General features: G+C 34.0%; 1 protein-coding gene across 3 annotated transcripts in view; it reads right to left on the bottom strand.

Annotated features, from left to right (window-relative positions):
* Positions 1-12622, bottom strand: part of Fntb (Farnesyl transferase beta subunit) — a 101774-nt gene that overhangs the window by 28673 nt on the left and 60479 nt on the right. For all 3 annotated transcript variants that reach the window (XM_090375551.1, XM_090375554.1, XM_090375553.1), the window contains 3 exons: positions 12004-12100; positions 2003-2086; positions 1278-1364 (listed from right to left, as the gene is read on the bottom strand). In XM_090375551.1, coding sequence (XP_090231677.1) covers positions 1278-1364; positions 2003-2086; positions 12004-12100 — 268 coding nt within the window. The remainder of the gene's footprint in view (positions 1-1277; positions 1365-2002; positions 2087-12003; positions 12101-12622) is intronic.

Below are 12622 nucleotides of genomic sequence, written 5' to 3'. Positions count from 1 at the left end.
CAGTAGTGATTCTTCATTCATTAAGAATCTGCAGATAAAGGAACCATGAGGTGGCAGTGATCACAGTGGGCTGATGTGGGATTTACTTAAAGAGGTAACTACCATTAGGGATAAAGGGAAGGGTTTTTGGTTTTGTAAAGGTGACTCTGGTGGTCTGAGACAGTATTTAAATTCTATACATGGGACCAACTGATGATGTTACCAACAGCAAATTCAAAATGGGAAGCATTCAAAGAATTAATCTTGGAAGCTACTAGCCTTTCCATACCAACTAAGAAATACTGTATTTTATCTATTTTATCTCTTGGTCTATTATTTCTTTTTGCTTTTTGGAAATTTTTTCTCTCATATCTAGGAAAATCAAAACGATTTCTATTTCTATTATTTTGAGTGAGGCCGTACAGTACAAATTTTGTACAGACCTACCTTTCCCCTAAATCTTCATTCAGAATTTGGCAAATCATTTCATTATTATAGCTACTTCATCGGCCACCATTCTGATGGTCAAACGACAAGCTCTTGCTACAATTTCCTTAACTTTTGCAACTCTAACTCAATTTCAAGAGGTTGACAACAGATGCCCACTTTTTTGGGTCATCACGAACATCCTCACATCCATCTTTGAATCACTTATACCATTCAAACACACTAGTATGACCTAATGTTTCATCACAATAAACAGTTTTTAACACATTATATGTTTCTGTTACAGAACTTTCCAGTTTAAAGCAAAAATTTGATCTTCATTCATTGCTCCTCTGCAATGATATGGTATGTTAATGCTACTATTGAAACTGGTTGTTACTTGCAATCTGTCAGCCTACTGGACAGTCTTTGTACCACCATCTGTCAGAGGAAGTTTGAACTACAACATACTGCTTCCTTTTATTTTCAAACTCATCGAACACAACCATCGCCAGTAAGGGAAATTTCCACACCTTGTATATAACCCAATGTTAACAGAGTGCTACACGCAGCTGCTATAACAATGAAGCTGTTAATTTTACCAAATGGTTGTCCTGGACTTATATAGACTTTTTTAAAAGTGTTGCAACAGCGTTTAGATTTAAGTACTGGCAGCTCTTAAGCTGTTAAAAACAAGTACTAATCATAAGTATAATTATTAGCTTTAATATTTTTACTGTGGAAATAATCAAATCATTTTAAAGGTAAGTCTAAAGTCATTCTAACAACAATGATTATTTTAATAAGATTTCATTTTGTGTTTTTCCAACCATGTGAATTAAAGATAAAGAACAAAATTTAAAGCAACTAACCTCATAACCCATTCACTGGTCCCTTCAAAAAGTTCAGGTGTGATAATATTAGTCAGCCTGGCTACAGCTAATGCACAATACACTCCTCTAGAATTACAATAAAAACATATTAAACTTTTTAAGACTTTTAGAGCAATCATATATAAACACTCAAAACATGAAGAAAAAAAAAAAAAACGATACAAAATCCTGTGGAATCACTGAATATGATAACAAATAAATAAACTTTCCCATTTGCACTATTAATAAATATTAATAATTACTTTATAATTAATTATTAATTACTTTCGCACAGTCTTTAAAAAATAAATAAATACGATGCTAGCCACTACTCAGGAATTGTATATTTCTCAGGTTAGGGAATTATCATTCTCAGAGCATCTATACTTCCCAGGAATCACAAACTTGTTAGAAGACTTGGGAAACTAATCTATAATGGACAACTAAATTGACATATAGGTAATCATTTATTAAAGATACTGCTTGTTATCCCTAAAAAGTAATTACTATATATCATATCAAAAACTTCACTATAATTATAGATATAATTCATCCATATATTTTAGTTTATGATTAATGTGAATGCTGAAACTGAAAATGCTGTGGGAATACTATTGGGTATCCTTATTTGTAAACTTTATTATCTAAAGTTAAAGAATGCCATTACCAATTAATTCATTTTCATTTTTGCTTATTTCATAGTTCAAAATGAATAAATAATTTACCTAACATCCACTTCTCCACCTTCATGCATAGAAAATGAACCATCTGGATTTTTCATTCGGAACAGATACTCCTGCAGTTTTTCCCTGTCGTACATAGATACAAAATTTTACTCATTTGAGGTTCAAAGTATGTGTCACAAAGTAAACAGTATACCCAAGTGTATTTTGGGTTATGACAGTGTGAATTTTATTTTGATTTGCTTTTTGATAAAGGAACTGCACAATAAATCACCATACTATGACTGACTTGGCTTTTTAAAAAGACTTGATCTTGTATGAAATGCACAAAACAGGTTCTTATGCCACAAAGCTATTTACATAACCATTTCCAAGCAATCTTTCTCTGAAGAGAAGTTTGCTTGGAAGAAGAGACTGTGTACATTAAAAGGACTACGAGGTTCAGTACACCTTAAAGTAGATATGCCTTGAATATAAGGAGGCAGTGACATTTATTTTTTTAAAGATACTGCTATATGGACAAAACATACTAAAATTATGTACATGAATTTTAGAGCTTTATAAACCACGTCCACACCCAAACCAATAAAAGGGCACCATCCACAGTTCACACAAGAATGCAGAAATGCATAAACCAATTTCAAGTGGACCACCAAAAGACAAGTCACAAAATCATAAAAGTGCTAGCCAGCCCTCAAGCCAGATGCTGCTTTTTGATGATGAGTTTTGTTCATGGGTTGGCTAAACTTTAAACCTAAACAAATAACACTTTAGTAAATACCCTTAATCAGATAAAAAGTACAGACTTTTATTAAATTTACTAAATCTTAGGTATTTACTAAATCACCAGTAATCAGATAAAAAGTACAGACCTGTCATGTTTGGTCTCAGAAACTAATAATTCAGTAAAATTATGCTGTGTCCATTATTTGAGCATCTTTAAAGGCAAAACAGCATTTGCAAATAATGGAGCGGTAAGAGAGCTCATATGCTGCTGCTGTATGATTAGCTGCAACCAAAGCAACATGTTGATCAAGTGTTCATTCCAAGGTACACCCCTCCTTGAATCCTGATAGAAGAATTGCAGGCTGTATAATAAATACTATAAACAAGGTTGTTTCTGAAGAGAGCTGGCTGGTCGATGAAATGACTGCAATTTAAACAAGGACCCTCATTTACAAACTGGTTTCGCTACAATCCTGTATTTTGTATTTTTAAATAATTGTACAAGAAATGAAAATCATTTTTCTATGTAAGGAATGCAAATAAAGTGTTTACTCTATAATCAGTCAGATTGATTGTCTAATTTAATAATAGCTTGACTTGTCTTGATGCATCAAATTAATTCTTGCAGATACACATGTGCTATAAACCTGGTGCCTCCGTAGCCAGGTGGACAGGAGCAGCAGTGCATAGCACACGCTTCTTGATTAGACCGGGGTTCGAGCCCATCACCACCAAATACGGAGGTTGTGGAAAGGTCAGGGAATGACCACCGCATATCGCTGGAGCAATATGGCCTTAGTTGCTAATGCTCCTAAAAACCAAATAACAAACAATCAAAACAAACAGCTATAAACCTATCTGTCAAAACATTGATTTCGTTATTCAGATCTCATTCTGAATTAATGCGCTTTCAAAAACTGATTGAATGCTACATATCTGTGAGCAAACAGATGATAACTATTATAGTGAAGAAACTGCCTGATTTTTTGTAGGTTTATATATTTTAAATTGGATTAAATCGCCTATTATATTTAGTGTATTATTGAGAAAATTAATAGCAGAATTAGATTCTTCCTCCAACTTGGAGTTCACATTATAAGGGGTGATCAATAAGTATTTACCTCCACTAAGAAATATCTGAGTTAGGGATTTGAAACTTGACTGGTAATTTCATCCTTCTCTATGTAGATTCTATATCTATATTCTACTAGATCTACAGATCTGTCAACAAATCTATTATTCTAGAGCTACACATTCCCCCATCTGTGGATAAGCTCTTTCAGGCCTCTTAAATAAAACTCCTCACTATGGGCAGAAACCAGGCTTACACTTCATTACCTCCTCATCAGTTCTGAAATCTGCATCTCCATAATGGTTTCTTCAGTTTAGGTAAGAGGAAGGAAGGAAGGTGAGAGGTCAAGAGAATAAGGTAGATGCTGCAGATTTTCAAAGCCACACCAGATTACAAAGTCAACTGTGTGAGCAGGAGAATTTCAGCTAGGAGGCAAGGTTTGGGTTTGGGTTTTATTGGCGCATCAGCAACTGAGGCTATAATGCGCCAAATACCGGTCATATTATAAAAGGTTAAAACATTCAGTGACCTAAGTAGTTAGGCCACCATGTCCAGATATATAATAACAGGTATATAAAAAATAAACCAATAAAGAGATAACAATAACATAAATTTCAAACACAATTAAAAACCTTTATTGATTTCAAATAGTTAAAAACAGCAGACACGTTGTCATTGTCATTGTCAGATAAAATCTGACTGAGTGTATAAGGTTCAGTCAGATGATTAAAAGCGGTAAAACGGGTGCTGCTAAAATCTGGACAGTCAATTAAAAGGTGTCTTATCGTTAAAATTGTGCCACAGGACACACACATAGGAGGGTCATCAGCCCTCAGCTAGGAGGCAAACACCTTTGGACAGCTTCTTGCATCACTTTAAAAACTTGATAGCCTCTCAACTTTCCCAGAAGGTTTCTGTGGTATTCCCAGTGATACCGTTGCCTTTTGGGAGGTAATCTGTAAGAATGATACCTTTAGTCCCAGAAGACTGACAACATGACCTTGTTGACAGACAAGTGAATCTTGGATTTTTTTGGAAGCTGATGAAGATGAATGTTTCTATTGTTTGCTCAAGTGTTGTTTCTGGGTTAATAGTGATGTACCCAGCACTCATCCATCATCACAATTCAGTCAAAATAATCATCAACATTCTCTCTCTGCAAAGTTCTCTTTCCTGTGAAGCTTTAGAGCAGGTGTAAATAATCTCAGATACACGATATAACAGATATGCAGGAACTCTTGCATCACGGTGTAAACAGACACATGGCTAATGTTCACTATAAAATTTATTGTCACATATCTGTATTCAAGGACCAGCTGTTTCGCTTTAGCCACAATGGGAGGGTCTATGGCTGAGATGCATCTTCCATCTCTTGGTTCATCATGCACACTGCTTTGCCCACACCTAAACCATCTTTTCCTATGATGGACAGTCTCCTCCCAATATACAGCTTTTATTTACTCATGGAGTTTTTTTTGTTTCTTTGCCTTGCAAATGAGGAAATTTTATAACAGAGCAGACCTTAACCTTATTCAGTATACCACCTCTTGCTTTATTAACAATTCTAGTTCATTAACCAATGGATCGAGAAAAACAAATAAATATGCATTAACTCATGAGACTTAGTAGTGTATGTGTGTGTGTGTGTGTGTGTGTGTGTGTGTGTGTGTGTACACACAAACACATAACATCAAATCCCTAACTGAAATATTTCTAGGTGAGGGTAAATACTTCACTACACCTCATAATGAGTACCTTCATAATAATTATGACAGTTTCTTATGCACAACATATCATTGAGATAGCTATTATAGCATGTGATCTGCAGGATGAAAGGCTGTAAATGTTTTGTTCAATTTTGGATAAATATAATTCTGATAAGCAACTGCTTAAACTAAGACCCATAGGAAATCGGAAAATTTGTCTGTATACCTTATTTCAAAGGCTACGTAATTAGCCTCAACCAAAAGTCTTACTAATATGCATCTGGGAATTTAGTTCTCACTTTAAAAGTTTGATCTTTTGAAAGCAAAGCAAATAAGATGTCTAAAGTGTATGGTACATTAACATTGGTGTAATAATTAATGAGTTGAATTCGAACTGCTGGTTAGGACAAGTAACGCTGACATAATAGGGCTTATGGAAACATGGTGCCACTCTGAGATAGGGGATGATGAGTTTCAGTAATGTATGTATAATGTATTTAGGAAGGTAGGGTCATACTTCTTATCAAAAGCAGCCTGAATGTGATGAAAGCTTTCCCGAATTCAGACATTTCACATGCTAGTATAGAATCTGTATGGTATGAGATAGTTAGAAGCAAAGGTATAATAAGAGTTGGAGTAATCTACAGGCCAGTTGATTGTGAAGATTATGATCAGAGCTTCTCATCATAATTGAATGGGCAAGTAAACATCAATGTCTTATTAGGGGTGATTTTAATTTGCCTCTAATTGATTGGAGCAAATGGGAAGGAAACTCCACATGGGGGACAAATTTTTAAATCAACTAGATTATTATTATTTGTATCAACATGTCAGGGAAAGTACTAGGGAAAAGAATATTCTAGGCCTCATCATCACCCATGAACCAGATGACATATAGGGCTGATAGTACAGGAACGAGTAGCAGGAAGTGATCACAGAGTTCTATGGTAGATGGTGAAGAGAGAGGTAGCAGTAGTTAAAGGCAAAGGAATGGGTTATAATTTCATGAAAGGAAATTATGATGGCTTAAGGTGTTACATGGCCTTTATTAACTGTGTAGATATCTCACAGAGAGCGAATACAATTAAATTATGGTATACCTTAAAAACATTAATCACAGAAGCCTTGAATGCTCATATACCATTAAAAAAAATACTCCATGAGGAAGATTGGATGAATAAGGAAGTTGCCAGATTACTTGAGCAAAAAAAGACAGCATGAAAACGTTATAGAGCAATAAAAAGTACCGAAGCCTATAACACCTACAAATTGATCTGTAACAGAGCCACAGAAAGGGTTAGGCTGGCAAAGGCAGATTATGAGAAATCGCTGACAAAGAGTGAGGATAATTCTTATATAAATGCAAATAAGAAAAGGACAAACCAGATCGGACCCTTATGCAATGGACATGGGATAGTATTAGATACCCCAGCTGAAGTTGCAGATGAACTCAACAGTTACTTTGCATCGACATTTACAGAAGAAAAACCCTTTGTGTCAATGAGAAATTATGGGAGTGAAGTTGAAAAAAAATGTAATTAACAATGTTGAAATTTCACATGATTATTTAATGAAGAAACTTTAGAGCCTACAGGTCAGTGAGGCTCCTAGGATTGATGGCATATACCCTATAACATTAAGGGAGGTGGCAAGTGAGTGCATTGAACCACTGAGGTTAATTGTGAGAGCATCACTGGACTCTGGAGCGATTCCATTAGATTGGAAAAGTGCCAATGTATCTCCAATACATAAGGGCGGTTCTAAGTGTGAAGTGGGAAATTACTGGCCGGTCAGTCTAACTTCAGTAGTAGGGAAAATCATGGAGACAATGATCAAGGGTAGAATTTAGGATCATTTAGATAGAAATGGAATTCTGAAGGATACTCAGCATGGTTTTGTAAAGAGAAAATCATGTTTAACTAATCTGGTTAGCTATTTTGACAGGGTCACTCAAGAGCTGGACTTAGGGAATAATTGCAACATGGTTTATTTGGATTTCAGCAAAACATTTGACTCAGTCCCACATGAAAAGTTACTTTATAGGTTGGAATTGCAGGGAAAATCCTTAGATAGATAGCTGGATGGCCTCAGGGCAGGAGGTAGAGGGTTGTGATAAATGATTATTCCTCAGAACACTGCCTTACCATTAATATTCAGATATCTGCATATCTATGATAACCTTTATTTAGAATAAAACTAATAATGTGTGCTGAAACATTTAGCCTTTATGACAGCCTCTGACTTTTTCAGGTTGTTTCTTGACAGTCTCAGCACCCATCCATTTCCAGATCACATCAAATATATAGAGATCTTAAGTGCCATTGAAATGTCACATACTGACCAACTTCTTATGGGGCATCCCATTATCATTCTGTGCAGGAGTTCTGTCAACTTTACCAGTTGTGGCATCTTGCATTTACAATTATACTACTGTCTCTTTGAAGGCCAAGGAGCATTATAATCATGTCTAGATATTAATGGTAGTTCAGCACATCTAGCCTTTAATTCTTTTAACAAAACCATAGAATGTAATCCTTTTCTCTATAGTTTTTCATTGTATCTGCTAACAAAGTTAGAAAAGAGTGAAAACACATGTAGCTAAGGTGTCTGAGATAATATCACAAAGCTTACTAAAATATTTGATTTCATTTAAAAATATGACCATTTCACCTTATCAACATGCTATATATCTTTATTTTTGTGAAGGAAGATTAGCATTTGGCATATATGAGCCTGTAAGGTCATTGGGACGACAGTGTTTGTATTATTTATAACTTCATTAATCTGTTAAATGATTACATCTTTATTAGTTGTAAAAAAAAAAGTAGTAGTAATAAAGTTGCATATTTATTACTTTATTAGTCTGTATACCTTATTTTCAAAAGCTACGTAATTAGACTCAACCAAAAGTTGATTAAAGTAAAAATTCAAGGAAGTAAACTATAATTTAATCCTTTATCTAATAGAATTTCTTGCTGAAGTGTAAGCTTTATTGAAGACAAATAAATAATATGGGACAGCTGTACCAAACTGTTGCTACCTGTACAAAAAATGTCAGCACAAATTCCCATCCTCTCTTTCTTTTGCATTAAGCTATGAATTGTGTTACTGTAGCATTCCTTCACAGCATAAGGTACAGTAAGCAGCAGCCATTATCAATCCACTGCAGGATGGAAGCCTCCTGAACAATTCATGTTGAGAGAAATGGACCATAGTTTGCCATGCTGGTCCAGTGTGGATTGGCAGATTGACCGTATTTAGCAATCAGGGGCTTGAACCCCAGTCTACTCAAAGAGCATGTGCTACTGCACTCCCGCTCCTGATCACTCGGCTATGGAGGCCGCTCATAGCATAAACTTGTGCTTCAACTTGGAGCTGGGTGATCTAGTTCAGCACAACCCAATTGGTGCTTTGGAGGAGTTTGTGGATTTTTTATCCATGTAATATCTATGTAATTTAATAAAGATGTAACTTTATTACAAGATCTTTTTTCTCATAATTCATACAATTTCTTTAATTTTAAAAATAATGTAGCATCCTTTTAATCTCTTATAGCAGTTAGTTAATTCCCATGCATTTCTTTCAAGAAGTTATTACTTCTTACAACAATTATTACAACCATTAATCAGATCTGCCATGAAATGTGAAATAAAGCCACTAACGGTTTTATTTATAGCAGAAATTTTAAAATGTGCACAAGTAATGTTTTTCAAGTTTAAGAAACCGATAACTATTATTACAAAAACTTTTATTTAATGTTAGTAATTTTATTTGACTTGTCTTTTGGCAGCTTGTTTCAAACTGGTTACGTATTTCTGCATTCTCATGTGAATAGCGGTTGGGTGGCCTTTTGTGGGTATGGGTTTGGTTATGGTTTCGAAGTTGTTTCTTGAATACTAAAATTCATATATGTAAATTACCTTATAACATTAGCAACCTGTTCAGTGAAATTCATGTTTTAGACACAGAAATTAATCATTATGCTGTTTATGGTTTTAAAAAAAAAAAAAAAAAAATACTTTTTCTTTTCTGTATCAAATGGAAGCTGCAATTAAAAGGCATTCCATATTTATATAAAAAAGCACTATTTAAGCAGAAAAACATTACATTACTACCTAGGCCAGCATTTCAAAAATTGTGTGTGTGTGTGTGGGGGGGAGGGGGTCTAATCATAGAATACAAATCATGAATATTAGATTTTTTATTAGAAATTTAAGTAAAAAACAAACAAAATACTGAAACTCTCAGAATTGAGTAATATCTAAGCCAAAAATTATTAAATGATTTAAAAATTTTAAAAAATTAAAATATGATGCATACAATGCCTATAAGGGGAGGGGAGGAAATATAGAAAATACCATCTTCTACACATATAAAGAGACAAATTTGTGAAACAAAGTTCTAGGCAATAACACCCAGCATGCTACTTGATTTCAGGGAATTCTTCATGGCAAAACAAAATAGAGAAGGAACAATGATTTTGGGAATGAAAGTGGGAAGAAAGAAAAAGAAACAAATTTGAGATTAAGTGAACACTGAATTTAATGTGTCCGACAATGATATCTTTGTATGCAGGATAATATGAATGGAATCTCAGCTTTCTCTGAGGTTGCAAATCTTCTCGCAACTACAGATCTGAACAAAAATACTTTTATTTTCTAAGGGAGAACCCTTTTCTTTTCAGTCCAAGTAAATGTGGCCTTGCTACTGCTGTATATATTGAGAACTAGCCAACATTTAGGAATCTGAAGACTTTTAATAGAGATCCAGCTCTAGTTAGAACACTCTGGAATTGTATTCCAACACTATTCAAATGGTGTTCCCAGACTATTTCTTCCAAATTAATGCATGTTACGCATTGTAGTGAGTAAATTACACATTGCAGTGATGCTATATAAAAACTCAATAAATAAAACTAACATGTAACAGCATAAATAGTTGGAGATTGAGACACCCCTACACTTACTCATGGTCAGATACAGGGCCAACTGAGTACATCAGGATAGTGAAAAAGTGCACATGATTTAAAGATTTCACCAATCATTGAAAAATATCAAGAATTTTCAAAATTCAGGTATTAAAACTGCTAAACACGAGTTGGCTTTCACTATATTAACAAGAGAGGGCACTTACCATCACATACAATCAGTCAAGAACTGACACAACCTTACAATCACTACTAGTTTTAAAACAATAGGTGGTGTTGGGGAGAGAAGCATACAGCATCAAATGAATTATAGCTGATGAAATGCATAATAAGAGTCATTATTAACTCAGGGCCTAAGTATATTAATCATCCAGAAGACTTTTAGAAGCAGAACAATGTTATGGACAAGTTATGCTTCCAGCAAATTGGCTCCAGTCAGTATACAAGTCTTGAGAAAGTCATGACCACTGGAATCTGTCCACTTTCAACCAACAATTAAACACAGTGATTGTAAGGTGGTGTAGTAGTGATGGTGCCCTGAAACTACTACATTGATGCAATGTAGTAGTTTCAGGGCACCATCTGATGTAATGGCCAACTCAACTCTGCCAGATACCCACCGATTCTATAAAAGGTTGTCAAACCTTTCTTCCAGTATCACTAGATTTATACAACATTTACACAGCAAGACAAGGACATTCCTCAGTGTTTTTGACTCATTTAACCAGGGGTTTTAGGAGGAAGAGTCCTAACAGACCCTCAATAACAACTCTAATTCTACAAACTGTACCTTTTCTCAATCAGCTGTAATCGATAATTTGGAAAATCCAAATGCATCCATACAAGTCAAAATGATTAACAGACACTGAATGCAAGTTTATACAGTGTACTACAAGCCAAAAGCAACATGCAAGTGCAAGTAAGAAAACAGATTTCAACTGCTTCCATGGATACTGCAAAGTCCTGAGGTAGATCATTCATCCACCAGTGTGGTCAAAAAAATCTGTTGTAATCAACCCTTGAATGTGGATGATTTAAGATAATAATTCACAGAAATTTCAACATTAGATCATGCAATGATTAAAAATCTAATAGTTTCAATGACAGCAAATGTCCAAACATGTCATGCCATAAAAGAACATATTAACAAAAATATAAGCACTTTTTTACTAACTTTTTGAAATATATCAAAATAAGACATCATACTACATAAAATTTATTGTTCTTATTATAAATGTGCACTGTGCATATTAAAGATTAATACACATAACTCTTTTTTTTTTTTTTTTTTTTTTTCAGTATTTTTAATAAGCGGCTTCTTTTTTTAAATATTATACCCTTTTCATTTCAACACCCGGCTCTTATCTACCCTTCAATGACTATATAATTGCAAAATTATTTTTGTCACTAAACAGTAACCGTTAACAATTCCGTTTATTTTCTTACAAAAGTTTAATGGACTGAACTACTTTTGGAAAATAAGCGTTCCAATTATTTAAGTATTGCTCTTAAGAATATTGAATTTTTTAAAATTCAAATTTAAAAATGTTTTCTTTAAAATATTAATTTCCAGTATGATGGAGAAACTATGTGTACTATGTACTATATTTACCTGTTAATTACTTCATATGCTTCATCAGTACCTAATATACATAAAGTATTAACTGCTGCATATGTTGGTGCCAAATGAGCATGTTGACTAGGTCCCCCTAAAAGATTCAAATATAAAATTAAAGAAAAACGTTTACTATATTAGACTACTTTAGACATTAAAATTAAAAACTAATATTTTGAACGAGTTAGCAGTTGGCAGATGAAATAGAAATATGGGCTAAACTTGTGACTCCTGATGTCTTGACAATCATATAGCCCAGAGGTATTAACACAGATTTGGTTTATGAAGTTGCTTTAATGTATACATTTCCGAAATTGATAGCATTTATGTACTGTTATGTTATCAATAATCATAATCTAATTCTATAAAGCATGAATACAGATTCTAGATTCTTTTTTATCACAAATTATATGAAAGCTTCAAAATTGCTTCAGGTTAATAAAAAAAACCTCTGCACTGGTAGTTCTCAAAACTGTGATCTTTAAACTCTCAAAACAGATTTAATCTCAAAACTTTAATCTCAAAACAGATTCTAGATTCTTTTTTATCACAAATTATATGAAAGCTTCAAAGTTGCTTCAGGTTAATAAAAAAACCCTCTGCACTGGTAGTTCTC

The sequence above is a fragment of the Mastigoproctus giganteus genome, chromosome 6 (genome assembly GCF_048544385.1).
Source record: "Mastigoproctus giganteus isolate SK-2022 chromosome 6, ASM4854438v1, whole genome shotgun sequence".
NCBI classification, from domain to species: Eukaryota; Metazoa; Arthropoda; class Arachnida; order Uropygi; family Thelyphonidae; genus Mastigoproctus; species Mastigoproctus giganteus.
Note: the sequence above shows the minus strand (reverse complement) of the source record. Positions and strands in the feature narration are given on the sequence as shown.